At 48.3% G+C, this 21,686-nt stretch overlaps 1 protein-coding gene across 3 annotated transcripts in view; it reads left to right on the forward strand.

Moving 5' to 3' along the window:
- MYO1C (myosin IC) overlaps positions 1-21,686 on the forward strand; it is a 61,629-nt gene that overhangs the window by 6,322 nt on the left and 33,621 nt on the right. The window contains exon 1 of one of the 3 annotated variants that reach the window (XM_066635121.1): positions 3,505-3,616. The exons of the other annotated variants lie outside the window; for them this stretch is intronic. Within the exon in view, the coding sequence (XP_066491218.1) occupies positions 3,608-3,616 (9 nt within the window). The 5' untranslated portion in view covers positions 3,505-3,607. Of the gene's footprint in view, positions 1-3,504; positions 3,617-21,686 lie in introns of those variants that run through there. 3 annotated transcript variants of the gene reach the window in all.

Genomic DNA, 21,686 nt, shown 5'->3' on the forward strand with positions numbered 1-21,686 from the left:
GAACTAGATTACTTGGGTTTAGGAAAATCCCTGGAGCTGTTGTGCAAAGTGCTTGACATGTGACTCAAGGGGCCTGCTGGGGTCTTCAGGCAGAGTCCTTTTCCGGATCTGGTCCATTTGTAAGGCCAAGTGAAGCAGTTGCCTTAGGTGGCAGATTGGTGAGGGACATCCACCTTTGTTTGCCAACCTTTCTCCACCATTATTCCTTCTCCTCCTCATCCCTGGATTTGAAAAGGGAAATGGAGTGGAAGGCTTATGGAGGGCAAGAGAGTGGTCGGATAGAGAGATGCTTGATGAACTTACTTCCCTGAAATTTTGGACCTATTCTTTTGAGTGTGGGCACAGTCTGGCCTGGCCTTCTCTCTACTGCTCTGGCTGGTGCTTGTGGGATAAGAATGTGATATGTGTGTGTGAGAGAGAGTTCTACTCATGCGACTTGTGACAAGGGCACTCAGTGGATGAGAGGGAATGTGCTTTCTGAGAATGTCCTGTTGGGTGGGGTTTGGCCCCACATCTGTGGGAAGGATTGTTTGCTGGGAGTTCCTACCATGGGGTTGAATTCCAGAAGGGGAGCCAAGTTCATTTGTAGGAAGAACCGATTAAAACCTAGCATGCTTAGTCTGAATGGTGAGAATCATCTACTTCAAAAAAATGAAGGTTCACAATTAGGAGCTGCTGTTGATGTCAGTAATTAAGAACATAAGAAGAGCCGTGCTGGATCAGGCCAAAGGCCCATCTAGTCTAGCTTCCTGTATCTCACAGTGGCCCACCAAATGCCCCAAGGAGCACACAAGACAACAGACACAATCTGCGTCCTGGTGCCCTCCCCTGGATCTGTCAATCAGAGGCAGCCTGCCTCTAAAACCAAGAGCTTGCACATACCTACTATGACTTGTAATGCATAATGAACTTTTCCTCCACAAATGTGCCCAATCCCTTCTCAAAGGCATTCAGGCAAGATGCCATCACTACTTCCTGTGGCAAAGAGTTCCACAAACTAATTACACACTGAGTAAAGAAATATTTTCTTCTGTCTGTACTAATTGTCCCAACACTCAACTTTCATGGATGTCCCCTGGTTCTGGTGTTACGTGTGAGGGAAAAGAGTGTCTCTCTATACATTGTGTCCATCCCCTGCATGATTTTGTATGTCTCAATCATGTCCCCCCTCAGGTGCCTCTTTTTGAGACTGAAGAGGCCCAAACACTGTAGCCTTTCCTCATAGGGAAGGTGTCCCAGCCCAGTAATCATTTTGGTTGCTCTCTTTTGCACCTTTTCCATTTCCACTATATCCTTTTTGAGATGTGGCGACCAGAACTGGACACGGTACTTCAAATCGATTTGTACAATGGCATTACCTTACCATCGATTTGTACAACGGCATTACATTATTAGCTGTCTTATTCTTAATGCCTTTCCTAATGATCCCAAGCATGAAATTAGCCATCTTCACTGCCGCCGCACACTGGGTCGACACTTTCATCAACCTGTTCACAAGGACCTCAAGATCTCTCTCCTGATCTGTCTCAGACAGCTCAGAACCCATTAGCCAATATATAAAGTTTTGATTCTTTGCCCCAATGTGCATGACTTTACACTTACTTACATTGAAGCTCATCTGCCATTTTGCTGCCCAGTCTCCCAGTTTGGAGAGATCCTTCTGGAGCTCTTCGCAGTCTCTTCTGGTCTTCACCACTCGGAAAAGTTTGGTGTCATCTGCAAACTTGACCACCTTGCTGCTTAGCCCTGCCTCCAGGTCATTTATGAACAGGTTGAAAAGTACAGGTCCCAGGACAGATCCTTGGGGCACTCCACTTTCCACCTCTCTCCATTGTGAAAATTGCCCATTGACACCCACTCTCTGCTTCCTGGACCACAGCCAGTTCCTAATCCAGGAGAGAACCTGCCCTCTAATTCCCTGACTGGAGTTTTCTCAGCAGCCTTTGGTGAGGGAATGTGTCAGACACCTTCTGAAAGACCAGATATATAATGTCCACAGTTTCTCTCGCATCCACATGCCTGTTGACCTTTTCAGAGAATTGTAAAAGGTTCATGAGGCAAGACTTACCCTTACAGAAGCCGTGCCAATTCTTCCTCAGCAAGGCTTGTTCGTCTATGTGTTTTAAGAATTTAAATTTTTAGATTTTAAGAATTCAAGTAATTCAGGCTTCTAAAAACAGAGCTTTACATTTTTGCTTGCAATGGCAACTGTGAGGACCCACAGCTTTCTTCCTAGCTGGGGGTCTGACTGAGAGGGGCAGAGACTGTCCCTATAGCGGTTCTGCTCTTCCCTGCAACTTCACCTGCTCTAAGGTTATGACAAAGTGTGAGGGGTTATGACCCGAAAGTCACTTTTTGGCTTCATTTTCTAACTCCAAGCTAGAGATGAGGGTGAGGAACAATTTCCTTTCCCCAACTCAGGACTAGGGACTGTGGAGAGGAACAGAAGATTATTTTTGGAGGCACTGGGCAAAATCCTGCTCCTTGGGGGAAGGACGCGATCCTGATCATGTGGGTGGCAGCCACAAATGTATGATTGACCAGCAAGCCCAACCCAAATTTTCTCTGTAAACCGCTTTGTGAACTTTTGTTGAAAAGTGGTATATAAATACTGTTAATAATAATTTGTTGACCCTGGCCTTCGAATGGTGAATTTTCCATCTTTGCAGAGCCTTGTGCCCAGGGATTTCAAATATGGTATCTGCATCTCAGCTTTGTGATATGGGGTCCCTGTAATGATGTTCATTTTATAGAGGTTATGAGAGAATGACCCAGCCAGAATGTCCTCCTGATTCTGTGGTGGGGGTGTGTGTCTTGATCTCTGACATTGGGCTGTAATCATCTTGGTCCCTAGTTTCTGCTTGGCTTGGGAAGTGGTGCTCCTTTAGCAGGTGATCCTGGTGCTGAGACTGAGTGAGATAAAGAGTGTTGGGGCTCAGCCATCTCAAGTGACTGATTCTTGCATACACTTATTTCCTTGTCTCGCAATGCTCTGTGTGTGGCAGGGCAGGCTGCTTTTCCACTTGCCACCTGCCTCGTTGGCACACAGACAGAGCTGTAGAGAGAGGGCAGGGACAGAATCGACACCTGCATTTGTGAATCATCTTTCACCCTTCTCTACGATCCTTCCCCCACAGAGTGGAATATGGCAAAAGCTTGTAGTGGTGTCCTTCCTGTGGGCAGCCTGTTGCTGGCACTAGCAGTCTTGGAAATGCTCACAACTCCCTTCTGATGTTTTTTGGCAGGGTCCTTTCTGCTCCCCTCTAAGAGCTTGCATTGTGGGGTACCCCTCCTAGCCTGCTTCCCTCTTCCACATTTAGTCCGGTGCAAGGGAGGAATTTGGGCTAGCCTGTCAGCTTGCTGGCATTGCCACTCCCTCCCCATGTGGAAAGTAGGATTAAAGTCAACTCTCTCTCCCTTCTCCTCCCCCCACAAGCTCTCCATGCGCAAGGCCACATTCCGTTCATTCCATGGGCTTGACTTCAAGAGGGACTTGCTATGACAGGCTGGAAGCAGAGCCTCCAGCTCTGACTGGAACCCAGGCCAGATCTACCCCAGATCTTTGCCCCACAGCGCTTCCCAATTGGCAGAACGGCTCATTTCTGCAATGGTGCTGGTAGGCATGATTGATCGATAGGTGTTGTGGGGATCATCCCTGCCAGGGCTCTTGCCAGAATGCAAGCAGATGGTATGCTTGTGGGTGCTGTCTGTTCAATGCCTCTCTCTTTGTATGCGAGTGCAGGCTGGATAAGTGCCAGAAGCTCCTTATGCCACTGGCATGTTAGTATTGGAATTATTCCATCCATATACCTGCTGCTTTACATAGAATGAAAAGTCAGATCCCTACCCCTAAGACTCACAATGTAAATGAGATGCAACACTGGGGAGGCAACTGGGTAAGGGAAGGGAAGTGGATGCAGAGAAGCTTGGGACAAATACATGATTCGGATGAATACTAGACTCGGGCTTACCATAGTTAACACATGCACAGTATTGCGAGTAGAGAATGCCTTAAAAATAGAATGTTTAGGGGAAAAAAGGTATGACTGATGTAGAAGTGGATCTTGGCTGCTGAATATAGAAATCATAGATAACCAAGTTGGTCTGTTAGGAAAGAAAAATCCCCAAACCACTGTAGAGTAATCAAGACCATCTAAAATTTTGTAAAGTAATGACCTAGTAATGAGAATTATTCAGAACTCTTCTTTGGGATGGATTTAAATAAATAATTTAAATAAATAAAACTACAGAGGTGGTGAGGGAGGGAGGGGTTTGTGTGTGTGATGTTGAAGTTGAAGTACAAGAGGTGTATGCAGACTGAGAGCCGGGCTACACATGATGTTAAATGTGTCATTGTGTAATTAGAGGCTTGAGTTTACTTGCAAGGAGCTATGATTTAGATTGGAACAATAGCATGGAAGTAAGGGGCACTTATTCCTTTATTCCTGTGCCATTTCCTGCCTCAGCCTTCCTCCCCCTGACTGCTTAATCCCAAAGTGCCATTTGCTACAAAATTGCTTTTTGGGTTAAATAGCTACAGGAGGGTGCCTGTGTCTGTGTCTGTGTCTATGTGTGTCTCAGGCAGGAAAGCAGTGATGGAATAAAGGGCTATGCCCTCTACCTCCATGCTGTAGTTTTGATCTAAATCTCTTTAGTTGCTACTCACAAGTAAACTCACAAGTAAACTCAGGCCTCTGATTACATATTAATGTAATATGCTATATAGTTTGGCCAAACTATGTACCAAGTAGAGTAAGGATGCTGTCCTGACTGGATAAATTGTCATAAAGTAGCAAGAGAGCTTTTGAATTCCTTGGACATTGTCCTCTGGTTGGATGTTAAGCAAAATCCTGGAGATCCTGGAGGCCAAATTTAGGCTATTAGGTAGGAAGCTGAAAGCCAGGACCTCAAAGGTAGTGTTCACTGAAGTGCTACCTGTTCCACGTGCAGGGCCAGCTAGGCAGGTGGAGATCAGGGGTCTCAATGCGTGGATGAGACAGTGGTGTAGGGAAGAGGGGTTTAGATTCGTTAGGCACTGGGGAACGTTTTGGGATAAGCGGGGCCTGTACAAGAGGGACGGGCTTCACTTGAACCAGACTGGAACCAGACTGCTGGTGCATAACATTAAAAAGGTGGCAGAGCAGGTTTTAAATTGATCCCTGGGGGAAAGCCGACAGGAGCCGAGGGGCATCCGGTTCGGGACTCCTCATCCCTATGGAACGAGGATGGGGAGGTTAGAGAACAACAAGGTAAAGGCAGAGTAGGAGAAGAAATTGGGAATGGTAGCGTGATGGGATGTGATAGATGGTTTGGCACAATGAGAGGATTCAGGGATAAAGGAGCTAATAAGCAGCCCATCCTGGGGCATTCCATGTACAAATGCTTTTATGCAAATGCCCGAAGTCTTGGAGCAAAGATGGGAGAACTGGAATGTCTGGTGACAAGGGAAAACATTGACATAGTGGGCATAACGGAAACCTGGTGGAATGCAGAGAATCAGTGGGATACCACAATCCCAGGCTATAAACTCTACAGGAGAGACAGGGAGGGGCAGGTTGGAGGTGGGGTGGCCATTTATGTTAAGGAAGGGATAGAATCCAGCAAAGTAGAGATTGAAGGTGGGTCCGACTCCATAGAATCTCTATGGGTTAAATTACCAGGCCTGAGGAGTGATGCAATACTGGGGACGTGCTATCGTCCTCCAGACCAGAGACCGGAAGGGGACCTTGAAATGAGGAAACAGATCAGGGAGGTGACAAGGAGGGACAGGGTTGTAATCATGGGGGACTTCAATTATCCTCATATAGACTGGGTCAATTTGTGTTCTGGTCACAAAAAGGAGACAGGATTCCTTGACATGCTAAATGACTGTGCCTTAGAGCAGCTAGTCATGGAGCCCACCAGAGGACAGGTGACTCTGGATTTAATATTGTGCGGTACTCAGAACTTGGTTAGAGATGTCAGTGTTACTGAGCCATTGGGGAACAGTGATCATGCTGTGATCCGTTTCGACATGCACGTTGGGGGAAGAATACAGGGCAAATCTCTCACAAAAAACCTTGACTTCTGATGAGCGGACTTCCCTCAAATGAGGAGGCTGGTTAGAAGGAGGTTGAAAGGGAAGGTAAAAAGAGTCCAGTCTCTACAGAGAGCATGGAGGTTGCTCAAATCAACAGTAAAAGGCCCAGCGGAAGTGTATACTGCAAAGGAAGAAGAACTTGACTAAGTCCAGGAGGGTGCCCGCATGGCTAACCAGCCAAGTTAGAAAGGCCATAAAAGGCAAGGAAGCTTCCTTCCATAAAAGGAAGTCTTGCCCTAATGAGGAGAATAAAAAGGAACATAAACTGTGGCAAAAGAAATGTAAGAAGGTGATACAGGAGACCAAGAGAGACTATGAGGAACACATGACCAGCAGCATTAAGGGGAATAATAAAAGCTTCTTCAAATATGTTAGAAGCAGGAAACCCGCCAGAGAAGTGGTTGGCCCTCTGGATGGTGAGGGAGGGAAAGAGGAAATAAAAGGAGACTTTGAGATGGCAGAGAAATTGAATGAGTTCTTTCTGTCTTCATGGCAGAAGACGTCAGGCAGATACTGCTGCCCGAACGGCCCCTCCTGACCAAGGAATTAAGTCAGATTGAGGTTAAAAGAGAAGATGTTTCAGACCTCATTGATAAATTAAAGATCAATAAGTCACTGGGCCCTGATGGCATCCACCCTAGAGTTATTAAGGAATTGAAGAATGAAGTTGCTGATCTCTTTACTAAAATATGCAACTTGTCCCTCAAAACGGCCGCAGTACCAGAAGATTGGAGGATAGCAAATGTCACGCCGATCTTTAAAAAGGGAAAGGGGGGACCCGGGAAACTATAGGCTAGTCAGCCTAACATCGATACCGGGTAAGATGGTGGAATGCCTCATCAAAGATGAGCTAACAAATATGTTAGAAGCAGGAAACCCGCCAGAGAAGCGGTTGGCCCTCTGGATGGTGAGGGAGGGAAAGGGGAGATAAAAGGAGACTTAGAGATGGCAGAGAAATTAAATGAGTTCTTTGCATCTGTCTTCACGGCAGAAGACCTCGGGCAGATACCGCTGCCCGAACGGCCCCTCCTGACCGAGGAGTTAAGTCAGATAGAGGTTAAAAGAGAAGATGTTTCAGACCTCATTGATAAATTAAAGATCAACAACAACAACAACAACAACAGTATTTATATACTGCTTTTCAACAAAGTTCACAAAGCGGTTTACAGAGAAAATCAAATATCTAATGGCTCCCTGTCCCAAAAGGGCTCACAATCTAAAAAGATGCAAAACAACACCAGCAGGCAGCCACTAGAACAGACAGTGCTGGGGTGAGGTGGGCCAGTTACTCTCCCCCTGCTAAATAAAAGAGGAGCACCCACTTGAAGAAGTGCCTCTTACCCAGTTAGCAGAGTTAGATCAATAAGTCACCGGGCCCTGATGGCATCCACCCAAGGGTTATTAAGGAATTGAAGAATGAAGTTGCAGATCTCTTGACTAAGATATGCAACTTGTCCCTCAAAACGGCCACGGTGCCAGAAGATTGGAGGATAGCAAATGTCACGCCTATTTTTAAAAAGGGAAAGAGGGGGGACCCGGGAAACTATAGGCCGGTCAGCCTAACATCCATACCGGGTAAGATGGTGGAATGCCTCATCAAAGATAGGATCTCAAAACACATAGACGAACAGGCCTTGCTGAGGGAGAGTCAGCATGGCTTCTGTAAGGGTAAGTCTTGCCTCACGAACCTTATAGAATTCTTTGAAAAGGTCAACAGGCATGTGGATGCTGGAGAACCCGTGGACATTATATATCTGGACTTTCAGAAGGCGTTTGACACGGTCCCTCACCAAAGGCTACTGAAAAAACTCCACAGTCAGGGAATTAGAGGACAGGTCCTCTCGTGGATTGAGACCTGGTTGAAGGCCAGGAAGCAGAGAGTGGGTGTCAATGGGCAATTTTCACAATGGAGAGAGGTGAAAAGCAGTGTACCCCAAGGATCTGTCCTGGGACCGGTGCTCTTCAACCTCTTCATAAATGACTTGGAGACAGGGTTGAGCAGTGAGGTGGCTAAGTATGCAGACGACACCAAACTTTTCCGAGTGGTAAAGACCAGAAGTGATTGTGAGGAGCTCCAGAAGGATCTCTCCAAACTGGCAGAATGGGCAGCAAAATGACAGTTGCGTTTCAATGTCAGTAAGTGTAAAGTCATGCACATTGGGGCAAAAAATCAAAATTTCACATATAGGCTAATGGGTTCTGAGCTGTCTATGACAGATCAGGAGAGAGATCTTGGGGTGGTGGTGGACAGGTCGATGAAAGTGTCGACTTAATGTGTGGCAGCAGTAAAGAAGGCCAATTCTATGCTTATAATCATTAGAAAAGGTATTGAGAACAAAATGGCTAGTATTATAATGCCGTTGTACAAATCAATGGTAAGGCCACACCTGGAGTATTGTGTCCAGTTCTGATCACCGCATCTCAAAAAAGACATAGTGGAAATGGAAAACGTGCAAAAGACAGTGACTAAGATGATTGCTGGGCTGGGGCACCTTCCTTATGAGGAAAGGCTACGGTGTTTGGGCCTCTTCAGCCTAGTAAAGAGATGCCTGAGGGGGGACATGCTTGAGACATACAAAATTATGCATGGGAAGGATAAAGTGGATAGAGGGATGCTCTTTACACTCTCACATACCACCAGAACCAGGGGACATCCACTAAAATTGAGTGTTGGGAGAGTTAGGACAGACAAAAGAAAATATTTCTTTACTCAGCATGTGGTTGGTCTGTGGAACTCCTTGCCACAGGATGTGGTGACAGCATCTGACCTGGATGCCTTTAAAAGGGGATTGGACAAGTTTCTGGAGGAAAAATCCATTACGGGGTTCAAGCCATGATGTGTATGCGCAATCTCCTGATTTTAGAAATGGGCTATGTCAGATGCAAGGGAGGGCACCAGGATGAGGTCTCTTGTTATCAGGTGTGCTCCCTGGGGCATTTGGTGGGCCACTGTGAGATACAGGAAGCTGGACTAGATGGGCCTATGGCCTGATCCATTGAGGCTGTTTTTATGTTCTTAAAATGTGGTAGAGGAGAAAAGTTGTAACACAAAATGGAAAGCAGCACAGTATGAAGCAGAGGAGATAGAGATGGTGGCAGAGAGGAGCTGGCTGCAGGAGAACAAAATTGCTCAGTTCAAATCCGCAGTTGGGACTCAAAATCAGCAGTAGAACTGCTGGTAATGATAATGGAAAGAGTTTGAAGTGGCTGAGCAGGAAGTTGGCTTATTGCAGTTCAGCCTCCAGCTGGGCAGATTACAGAGGCCACTGCAGATACAAACATGCAGATCTCAGTCATCATTAAAAAAATCTTGACTGGGTTAGCACCATGGATTATAAGAAACGCACACTCTGTAGTTCATCAAGTTCAGGCAGTAAGGTGATTGCAACAATTAAAAAAAAGAAGTAGTTGGGCAGCAGGCCTCATGCGGGCGTAAATTAAAACCCCAAGGGAGCTGAAGGTCTCCTGACACCTGGTGCACCAAATGCAACACACCTCATTATGCTTCCCCTTGAAAAGAAATGGGAGCAGAATGGAAGAGGAAGTGTGGAGAAGAGCAGAATATTGTGCTGTGTTCCAGGAATGGCTTCCCTGATGCGAACAGAGTGTTCCGTTCTGCTGGAAAGCCTCCTTACCATGCCACTGATCTCCCCCAAACTGCACCAGCCAGCCACAACTGCTTGGAAATCTGGGTGCAAAACCTGCTGGGGCTCCTGAACCTGGAAGTGACTGGCTAGCATGCAGTTTGAGGGAGACCAGTGGCACAGTAAGGAGGCTCCCCAGTGGAACGGAACACTCTGTTCACCTGGTGGATGAATTTGGCTGTGCGCGGGATCTGGCCCATGGGCCGGGCTATGGAGAACCCTGTGCTAGAGTGTCCTGATACTGCAGCTCACCACTGTTCTCTCCTCCACAAAAGAAGGCGCATCCTGCCAATCCACTGCCTCAGTTACCCTCATAAATGGGCTGGCCCTGATAAACCCGTCTTCATTCTTTTCCTGCATTCGCTGAATGTGGGTGGAGAGGGGGCAGCAGCATGCCAGCTAGCTGTGCCACCTGCACTGATGGCTTCCTATCTGCCCCCTCAGCTCGAGAAGCCCCTGTGTTTAGGTCAATTACTGATGAAGGTGAGGGTTCCTCTCCATAACTGGGGACATGGGTTGCCTAAAGTTCTAAATTGAGAGTGCCTCTGTAGATAGCACTGAGTGCAGGGATGCCAACAGGGAGCATCTTGGTGCGGTGTGTGTGTGTGTGTCTACTTTCCTTTCCTTCTCCCTGCCCCTTAGCATGTGGTGGAGAATCCACTGTGTATGCTCCTTTAGGAAGCTTACTGACATAAGGTGAGGGGTACAATCTGCTAATCATCATCAGAACGGAAAGAAAGTGTTTTTTCTATTAGCTCAGTGATGGAGTAAATTCTGTAAGCAGCGAGTATAAATTGTCTTGCAAGGCACCTGTGCCTGTTATCCCTGCATGGCAGACAGCAGGGTAACTGGTGCAGATTTCCCCTTCACTTCATCCCTGTACTGGGCGCTGCTGCCCAAGATCAATTTCTGTTTGCCATTCACTCTGGAAAAGCATTCAAGCCTTGGGAGTTGCAGGTGGGAATTCCACAGAATCTGCCCACTTGTTGCTTCCACTACTTCATACTTAGTTGGTGGTTTGCACTGGCTCAGGAATGGGAAACATTTTTGCCTCTGTGAGTGTTGAAGGTCTTACCAGTAGAGAAAAGGAAGGCATGAAGAGTGTGACAAGTCAAGGATGGCAGCTAGAGCAAGCAGGGTATCAGCAACAGGGTGCTGAGTGTCTGAATGAATGAGGGAATGAGCGTTGTCCCTTTAGCCCTTCCAACCTGCCTGCCTCAGCCCAGCTCCTCACTCTTCCAGTGTCTGGTCCCTATGTGGCCTGTATATGGAGGAGTCACCTGTTATAATGGGGCCATTAGGGCAAAACTCACCCATTCCACTTAGGAAGGTTTGTTCTGCTCCCCATGTCCTGCTCCTGGCTTTGATCCTGCAGGAAAGAATAAGTCATGAGTGTTTGGCCAGCAGCAGCAATAAGCAGAGTAGAGTTCTTGTCTAGATCAGAGTTTACAGCCTTCCCAAGAGAAGGAATGTTGAGAACATTGCGGACAAGTATTGTGCCAGACTTGTTTTGTGGGCAGCTACTTGCAGGTTGTCACGACATTTGCATTCCTCCAAATGTTACAAAAACCTGAAAGTTGGCAGTAGCCTCAAAAACCAGGAGCTGTTTCTAAAATCGTAGTCAGTGGACCAGGCAAGTTGATTGCTGTTTCCCACATTTGCTCACTGGGATGTTCTGGAAGGGAAACTGTGGCAGGGGTTGAGTAGCATTGAATTTTGCACATTCCAGGTTATTTGTAGCCATCTGCTGAAAGGGAGGAGTGAATGATTCATAATGTCTTGAGCCTTGCTGTGTCCCCATGTTGTTTCAGATCACCTTGTAAACGGCAAGAACATACCCATTTGGGATCAGAGCTTATTTATCGTCCTTTCCTGATGGGGTGGCCATGAGTTTGTGTGTGTGTGTGTGTGTGTGTGTGTGTGTGTGTGAGAGAGAGAGAGAGAGAGAGAGAGAGATGGACAGCAACTGCAAACATTGGAACAGTCAGCCTACTAGTCTCACTTGAAATCTTTTTAAAGGGGGGGCCTTGGCCTTATCATGGCTTAGGGGCATGTCCCGGGCTAAGGTTCTTTTGCTGAAAAGTCGTTGTCTCTACGGAGCTCCTTCCAGAAGTCATGTCTCTACCCTCGCTCTTTCTTTGTGTACAGGAGTGACCTTGCAGTGCCAAGGGGAAGGATGGGGCTTGGTTGAGCAGGAACAGCTGCTGCTGCTGCATTTCATTTTCGCTTAGGTTTTCATCCCGGGGATGTAAGTGTTCCTCTATAATGAATGAGGCTTCCCTTTACCTGTCCTCTTAATTACAAGTGCCATTGTATAGGAATCAATAATAGACCAGGATGAATGACTTCTTTTGACCCTCCCCCCATCCCAGAATACCTGGTCTGTCTTGTTGACTCACAGCTGTGCAGGTCTCTGTTCTACTGCAACTGTGCTCTATGCGCCTCTTTTGTCTCTTGAAGGAGCCAGTGGAGTCCAAGAATGTTCTGGCGCTTCTGGCTAATGGTAGGCCCACCTTGGTGAGTTTTCTTGCCCGTATAAATGCCACCGCTGTTCTGTGAGACATTCTTGAGACCATTTGTGCCCCTCCTGCCCAACACAATTCTACCTCTTGAAAACCTCCCTGGGCCAGAGATGGTAGTGCGGGTTGCTCTTGTCTTTGCTGGGAAATAATCCTGTGTCTGAAACTGAACAAACAAGCCATTAACAGTCTCCTGAGAACTTGGCTTCGGTTATCAACAGAGCAAGCAACATGCTCAGCGCCTGAGTTCAGAGTGGGGACTTTGTGCCAACCTGTCACAGAGTCACAAGGGGCTGCTTAGCTGCTCTCTCAGTTCATTGTCAGTGTCCCAAGCTGGCGTGAAAAGAATTAATTAGCTTTTGCAGTTTAATGACTATGAAAAGTGTCAACCTGGGCTACCATTTTGCACATCTTTGCTCTTAACATGGGGGGGAGACGTGTGCAAGCCCGAAACGCTTGCAAATGCAGGGGGATTGGATTGGCAAAGTCAGGCACTGGCTGGGCCAACCCCTGAACTCTTTACTGATGCCCAGTGCACCATTGGGGGCTGGTCAGGAGGCACCATGTCAAGTGGCTCCAATACTGGCTGCAGTCAAAGGAGAAGGCACTCTTGGTCCCATTTATGCTTTATGGGTTGACAGTGAAATATTTTTCTTCTTCTACCAATCAAATCAGCAGTTTTCAACCAATGAGTCATGGCACATTGGTGTGCTGTGAATGTTCTGCAGGTGTGCCGTGGGAGTTTGGGGGTCATTTATTAGTAGGGTCCTTGGGAGATTGTGAGCCCCCAACCAGCAGCATGGTGTGCTTTGTCAAAAAACCCAGTGGTGCACCTTGACAATTTTAGCACCTTCTCAATGTGCCATGAGATGAAAAAGGTTGAAAATTGCTGTCCCAGATATTGGCCACCCCCAGCTGTCTGGTGACCTTCAGTCATACCCAAAGACCTTCAGTCTTCGGACTTCCCATGGTTTGCCTGTGTGTCTTTGTCACAGCCTTCAGGGTATGTCTGATGTCTTGGATGAACTGGAGGCTTATAATGCTGCCAATAGTGAACTTCTGAGAGCAACCCAACTTGAAGCATAACCTTATGGATTCTGGCATTGATCATCCTTAGGGTTGAGGGAATGTTGGGCCCTCCCACCTTTTCATTCTCAGCAGGCCTCTCTGTTTTCTCCTGCTTCGTAAATTAGAATCTGTAATTACAACAAGGCTTGAAGGGAAGCATCCTTGGCTTTGCTGAGGGTCTTGCCACTGTCCTGAGCCCTGGGCCAGTTTCCACATGGCCAAGAAGTCAACAGTGGTGAGGGCTGCCCTTCTGAGTGCCTCTGACCCTACCCACCCTCCACAAGAGGAGATACAGGAATGCAGCTCCCTCTCCTTGGAAAGAAGTGGGACTGATCAGTGTATATGTGGGAAGAACTGCCCCTCGTCTGCTTTCTCTTTTTCCTTCCAAAGGACAAGGAGTTCAATGTAGATCTGCCCTTATACAGTCATTTCCTATTCTTAGAAGCTTTTTTCCCTGGGATTGTGTTGGGGGAGTAGTCAAGAGGAAATCCTGTTTCCTCCATTGAAAAATGCAGAGGAGCAACATTTGGTCTCAATCCATATCTGGTGTCTCCGGGTGCACCTCCTGGCCCAGGGCAGACCGAGACATCCTCTGCATGATATCGAGAATGTCCTTTACAGCAGCATAAACCCATCTTGAAATAATCCTGATGAAAGTATTTTCAGAAAAAAACAAAGAGACAATATACACTGCAGATGCTTTGTTCAGAATAAGGGAGGTTGGCACAAATGGGCTTTGTCTGTGTGACTTTGGGGGCAGATTTTGTTTTTGGTCTAATTCTGAACACGGCGAGAGGAGTCTCAGAGAACGGGTTGCCTGGTACACAAGTGGGGGGGGGGGACTCTGAAGGTGCCAGTGCCTCCCTTCCTGCAGACTTGGCCTGTGCAATTCCCATCTTCTCTCAGCAGTCGTGAAGTCTGGAAATGTGTCCTCTGATTTGTGTAGAGAAGTTGAGCCTTTTTGGACTATTGAGAGATTCTGATCCACTCTCTGTGGGCAATTCTTTTTCCAGCGACCCAGGGGCTATCTCGACCCCAAACCAGGGCAACAAGGGAGAGGCAGTCAGCTCCTCCCTTCATGGTTGAGGTTCTGACCAGCTTTTTAGTCTATGGAGTCTATCACTAGGAGGATTTGTTTCCAGTGGAGGAGGATTCCAGCAACCACAGGCTCTGAACAACTTTTCCTGTGAAAACATTTTTTCTCCTTAAAAGGAAAATGACAGCTTGGCTGCTAGGAGGGGACTGCTGGGAGGAGAACCGGGCACTGGCTGAGCTGACTCAGGCTTTGTGAGCTGGAGCTTCTTCTGGTTCATACTATGTTTGGCAGGCTGGGGAGCAGCCCAGCTGTGACAGCCCAGAACCCTGGCTCTGTAGGGTGGTGCTTCTCTGGGTAGCAGAGAAGATTGTGGAGGGGCCTAGGGCAGGAGGGCCTGATAAGCTGAGCTTCCTTCCAGGCAAGGACCTAGACTGGGAACAGCACAGTGGAATACCTTCCTGCATGGGCCTGCACTCCCTGGAACTCAGTAGTTGCTCTGGTAACCCCACTCCGTGCCGAGAGCATTTGTATCTGTGACATGGCAGACACTTCTATTCTCCAGTACATCATTTCTGAATTCTGTCTGTGACAGTCAGCCATGGGAGAGAGCTGGGTGTCCGTGGAGCTTGCATTCTGAGCCGCTCAGCGGTTTCATTGTGTGGGCACTTATTGGTGACAGTTGAAAAACTCACATGCCTGACTGCTTTGCCATGGGATGCAGCATTTGTGAGCCATCCTTGGAATCGTTACTGAGCTGAACCCTGAGAAGGCATCCCATGTGGCTCTTGTTTGGCTTTGCAGGCTAGTTCCTGGAGAGCAAAGGCAGCTTTGCCAAAGGAGGGGGTGCTGAGGGTTGCTGCGGTTTCCTGGTGAAAATTTATTTCATAGGAGCTGGCCGGAGTCTAGCACCCCTTGACTGGGAATGGCAGCTTGCTTTGCAAAAGAAGGCTGGCCTGCTAGTGTCTGATATGGAACTCTCATACTTGACATTGCATTAGGCTGTCTAAGGTGGCTGGGCCCCTTTGCTCCCTGTCCTCTGTTTTATGCCATGCTCAAGTCATGATGCAATATGAGGAATTGTTGCAGCAGGCAGGAGCCACCTCCCTCTTTCACCCCTGTATTGGGGAACTACTCTGAGCTGAGGTATTTCCTGGGATTCCTTTACCTGAGTCAGGTGCATGTTTCAGCACCTTTTTCAGTTGCTGGTCCCAAGGCAGCTCTTATGAGGAGATTATCCTTGAACAACAGTGCACTGTCTTCTGTGGAGTCTTCTGCCTTCTGAGATCTCTTGCCGAACGTGTGATAACTTGAGGAAAGAAGGGGTGTGGTTAGGATACGCTGAGAGGCTCATCCTGGTTCAGCTGATGCAAGAGGAGTGGGGAGCAGAATCAACCAACTGGTGGCATTGAAAACTGTAGCTCATGGCTGAAACAAGGACCATCAGATCAGAAAAAGGACTAGAAACACCATTAGTAAAGCCATCTGATTCCTGATCACCGGAACAATCTGTCATGTGAGCATGGCAAGGTCCTGTGGCAGAAGAGCAGGTGCAACCTGGCAAGCTCCCCTCTGCCCAGGGCATGTTCCCAACCAGTCCCTTCCTTGGGTGAGAATCTGTGTGCTAGGAAACAGCTGCTTATAGGCTGTGAGCAAAGGAGTCCGCGGACGTTGGTTGAAACTGGCTGAATCTGCTCTCTGCCAAGGGTAGCTGTCGAGGGGTTCTGCCTCTCTACTTCTGCATGGGACAGGCCCAAAAGAGAGCGTGCTTCGGGTGCCTCTGCGTCCTGTTGGCATGTGCTTTGTGGTGCCACGCCCTGCTTGCCTCTCCAGGCAGGGCTGGAATTCTGGCTCCAACTGTGCCCTGGTAACCCAGGGCCAGCCACTGCCCTTCGGGCACCGGAAGCAGCTGATGTGACCCAGGCTTGGAACAAGAGCACAGATGCCTTTTGTTTTTCTGCCTTGTGCTTTTTGTTGTAGCTAGAAAAAGCTGTGGCCTGGCCCTTGCCCTGTTGGGTGCCTTGCCTCCTTCAGAGGTGGTTGCACTAAGCTTCCTTGGATCATTCTCCAGATCAGGGGATCATCCCGCATTTTGTGCTTTGCCAGTGTGATGCAGGAGCTGCAAATAACTTCATGTAGACCCTGCAGAAGCCTCAAAAAGGGTGGCAACATGCTTGGCTCGTGAAGGAAGGCATGTACGAGTCAGAGCCAAGCAAAGCAGCCCAGCATCAATGATCCGGAAGCCTTCCTTGAGCCTGGCAGTTTCACCCAAAATATACAGGATGTAGGAAAGAAGCAACCTGGGGTGCACCACAAAAAGCTGTAGTCAGTCTGAAGCTCCTCGAAGCATTCACATGAATCATACATGATGGCTAATGGGTTCTGAGCTGTCTGACAGATCAGGAGAGGGATCTTGGGGTGCTGGTAGACAGCTCAATGAAAGTGTCAGACCAGTGTGCAGCAGCGGTGAAGCAGGCTAGTTCTATGCTTGAGATCATAAGAAAAGGTACTGAGAATAAAACAGCTAATATTATAATGCCATTGTAAGGCCACACCTGGAGTATTGTGTCCAGTTCTGGTCACCACATCTCAAAAAGGATATTGTGGAAATGGAAAAGGTGCAAAAAAGAGCAACTAAAATGATTACCGGGCTGGGACATCTCCCTTATGAAAAAAGGGGGGCCTTTGGGGAGACATGATTGAGACATACAGAATTGTGCAGGGGATGGATAGAGTGGATAGAGAGATGCTCTTTTCCCTCTCACGTAACTCCAGAACCAGGGGACATGCACTAAAATTGGGAGAGTTAGGACAGACACAAAAGAAAATATTCCTTTACTCAGCGTGTACTCAGTCTGTGGAACTCCTTGCTACAGGATGTGATGATGGCATCTGACCTAGATGCCTTTTAAAGGGGATTGGACAAATTTTTGGAGGAAAAGTCCACCATGGGTTACAAGCCATGATGTGTATTTGCAACCTCCTGACTTTAGAAGTGGGTTACCTCATAATGCCAGATGCAAGGAATAGCACCAGGATGCAGGTCTCTTGTCTTGTGTGCTCCCTGACAGCCCAATCCTATCCACTCTTTCCTGGTAGTAAACCCCTTTGACTCTAATGGGGCTTACTTCTGAGTAGACATGCATAGGATTAGGCTGTGAGGCATTTGTGGGCCACTGTGAGATACAGAAAGCTGGACTAGATGGGCCTGTGGCCTGATCCAGCGGGGTTGTTCTTATTTATGTGAAACAGCCCTCGGCTGTTTAGCTCAATAGGGCTGCTATGTGAGGATCGCTCAAGGGAATCTCCTGAACTCCTAGGAATCGAGAGCAGGACACATGTGGCCTGGGTATTCTTTTCCTGCAACTGGCATGAAGATCTAGCAGTGTCCTTCAGGCGCAAGGATACCACTGACCATTTTGGGCTTGATTTCAGGAAGGCGGCATCGCACAGTGGTTATGAGCAGGAGCTCTGAACTGGAGGCTACCATCCGTGCAGCTGCCAGGGACAGTGGTCTTAGTCAGTGAATTGTCAGGGAGCCTCTACATACGAGAGGCTCTCGTATGTCTGCCTGGCTCTGTTGCTATAGCTCCCCCCATTTGAAAAATGAGGGGTATGTGTGGACAGTCTGTGATGTTCTCGCCCACCACTCGGCAGTCTTGAGCTGACCCCAGAAGTTCCCTGTTCAAAGCTCTTCACAGTGGTACACTCCCTGAAGCCAATGCTCTTCCTTGATCAGCCAATCTGGCACATGGGGATAGCGATACTGGCCCACCCTGCAGGATAGGGGTGTGAAGGTTCCCAAGATGATGAGTGTGAAGCTGGTTTGAGCACTTGGGGAGATGAAAGTGCCAGATCAGCCTCATTTTCTAAATGAGGAGGCGACAGCCATCAGAGGCCCATTTTGGAAGCCACTTCAGAGAGGCCTGAGGTGCGTCCAGACAATAGGCTTCTCCCAGGAGGAGCCACCAGCCTTAAGTGTGGCTTCTGGGTTGCCTTGCTGGGCTCCAGCTTGTGCCTGCCTTCCTCCATAAGGAGGCTGCCTCCCCCCACTCTGGTTTTTATGAGTTTTGGGCTGTGGCCCAAGTTTCCCAGCCACTCTGCTCCCTTTTCTCTCCACTTCTCTCTCTTTTGCTGGTTGCACACAGAGAAAGAGAGAGGAACAGTCCGTACGCAGTAGCAGCAGGCGGAGGGCAGTGGCCGCTTTATTAATCCTGTGATCGAGCAGCAGCGTGCCTGGCTGCTCACAGAGAAGGGAGGAGAGCTGCCGCCTCTCTGTCTCCCTCCCTCCCCCCCCCAACGCCTCCAAACGCCCTCTCTGAGAGTCTGGAGCACGAGCCCCAGGGTGGGGGAAGTCAGTCCCAAGTGCCCCGAAAATGCCACAGATGGGGAAAAGGCAACTGGCAGCCCAGGCGTTTTTCCTCTGACTCCTGCTTGGAGAAGTAGCATCAGGTGACTTGGAAAAGGCTGCAAAAGCTGGAAAGGGACGGCCATGAAGTTCAGGGCTGTGGTAAGGCTGTTGAGCTGCTTTCTTCTGCTGTGGCGGGCCCCGGGTGGGAGGAGTGGCAAGAATTTGTCCGGCTCTCTGAGGGAGCTTGGAGGCTTTTGGGTAGAAATCCAAATGCAGAAGTGTCACAACCCAGGATGACCCAAAGGAATTGAGGCTGAGGGGCAGAACCGTTGTATAGGATTGCCACAAGTCTTGCTGGACATTTCTGGGAAAAAGGTTCTGGAGTAGGGCAGGGAGTTCTTTGGTGGGGCTCCTTCTCCTCACTGGAGGCGATTCTGGTTTCCAGTCTGTAGTAGTGAGTGCTCTGGTTCCTGTCACCCATCTCCCCAGGAGCTTCAGTAACTTGTGGGAGCTGTGTGTAAGAATAGGGGAGGATCTCACAAATCCTGTGATTTGCTCATCTGCTCCCTGTGGCCTTTAAAAGCTTGGTAGGGGGCTGCTCCACCAGCAGTGGGCATGAGGGCTAGAGAAGAGGCCTGTCACCTTCTACAATGGTGTGCTCAGGAGCCAGGCAATTCACAGGTAGCTAGGGAATCTCATGCTAATCAGCCGCTGTGCAGTGTGAATGAGAAGGGGCTTCCTGTTGCCTTTGGGTGCTGAGACATTTGCTACAGTTTCTGCACTCACACACTGATGGCAGGAGCACCAGATCCCCAGAACATTTGCATTGTGGACTTGAAGAGCACGTCCCTGAGCAAACCATGCTGCTTTTCCTAGGGAGAGGCAGAGAGTTGGGACTCATGTGAGCAGGTGTAGCTCAATGTTCTTGAGGCAAAGAGGCCTGCCAGAAAGCTGGGGGTCATGGACCAACCCCCAACAACAGCTCCTTGCCCTGTTATAGTGGCTGGAGGGAAGGGACAGGTCTCTTACCTAGAGGGTGGAAGGAGGCTGTGTTCACCGGTACAGTATATGCTTTGCACACGGAAGGTCTCAGGTTGAATTGCCTGTCTCTCCAAGGTGGTGACAAGAAATAAAACCACTGCCCGTAAGTGGAGCTAATGGGCCAAGGGTCTCATTCGATGCAAGGCTGCTTCCTCTATAATCTGTGAGGTTGTACTTTCCATTGTGATTGCAATGGCAGACCCACAATATAGATTTGTGTTGTAGTGACATAGCCTTCATTTTGATGTTTGACTCTGCCTATGCAGACAGGCCCCCTTTTACACCCAAGAAAGTGTTTGAAACACATAAGAACATAAGAACATAAGAACAGCCCCACTGGATCAGGCCATAGGCCCATCTAGTCCAGCTTCCTGTATCTCACAGCGGCCCACCAAATGCCCCAGGGAGCACACCAGATAACAAGAGACCTCATCCTGGTGCTCTCCCCTACATCTGGCATTCTGACTTAACCCATTCCTAAAATCAGGAGGTTGCGCATACACATCATGGCTTGTACCCCATAATGGATTTTTCCTCCAGAAACTCGTCCAATCCCCTTTTAAAGGCGTCTAGGCTAGACGCCAGCACCACATCTTGCGGCAAGGAGTTCCACAGACCGACCACGCGCTGAGTAAAGAAATATTTTCTTTTGTCTGTCCTAACCCGCCCAACACTCAATTTTAGTGGATGTCCCCTGGTTCTGGTATTATGTGAGAGTGTAAAGAGCATCTCCCTATCCACTCTGTCCATCCCCTGCATAATTTTGTATGTCTCAATCATGTCCCCCCTCAAGCGTCTCTTTTCTAGGCTGAAGAGGCCCAAACGCCGTAGCCTTTCCTCATAAGGAAGGTGCCCCAGCCCCGTAATCATCTTAGTCGCTCTCTTTTGCACCTTTTCCATTTCCACTATGTCTTTTTTGAGATGCGGCGACCAGAACTGGACACAATACTCCAGGTGTGGCCTTACCATCGATTTGTACAACGGCATTATAATACTAACCGTTTTGTTCTCAATACCCTTCCTAATGATCCCAAGCATAGAATTGGCCTTCTTCACTGCCACCGCACATTGGGTCAACACTTTCATCGACCTGTCCACCACCACCCCAAGATCTCTCTCCTGATCTGTCACAGACAGCTCAGAACCCATCAGCCTATATCTAAAGTTTTGATTTTTTGCCCCAATGTGCATGACTTTACACTTACTGACATTGAAGCGCATCTGCCATTTTGGTGCCCATTCTGCCAGTCTGGAGAGATCCTTCTGGAGCTCCTCACAATCACTTCTGGTCTTTATCACTCAGAAAAGTTTGGTGTCGTCTGCAAACTTAGCCACTTCACTGCTCAACCCTGTCTCCAGGTCATTTATGAAGAGGTTGAAAAGCACCGGTCCCAGGACAGATCCTTGCGGCACACCGCTTTTCACCTCTCTCCATTGTGAAAATTGCCCATTGACACCCACTCTCTGCTTCCTGGCCTCCAACCAGTTCTCAATCCACGAGAGGACCTGTCCTCTAATTCCCTGACTGTGGAGTTTTTTCAGTAGCCTTTGGTGAGGGACCGTGTCAAACGCCTTCTGAAAGTCCAGATATATAATGTCCACGGGTTCTCCCACATCCACATGCCTGTTGACCTTTTCAAAGAATTCTATAAGGTTCGTGAGGCAAGACTTACCCTTACAGAAGCCATGCTGACTCTCTCTCAGCAAGGCCTGTTCGTCTATGTGTTTTGAGATCCTATCTTTGATGAGGCATTCCACCATCTTACCATCTTACATCATTACACTGATGATTTACAAAAGTGTCTGTACTGTCTTTCTCCCTTAGGGACTCCCAAAGGGGCTTGCAACATGATAAAAATATAGTGGGGGAGGGACAGTACCAATTAAACAAACTCAGGGGTGTAGCAACTATTGAGCTGAACCATCATAAGATGCTTGTGAAAAGAGCCAA

Source organism: Tiliqua scincoides, chromosome 8 (genome assembly GCF_035046505.1).
Source record: "Tiliqua scincoides isolate rTilSci1 chromosome 8, rTilSci1.hap2, whole genome shotgun sequence".
NCBI lineage: Eukaryota > Metazoa > Chordata > Lepidosauria > Squamata > Scincidae > Tiliqua > Tiliqua scincoides.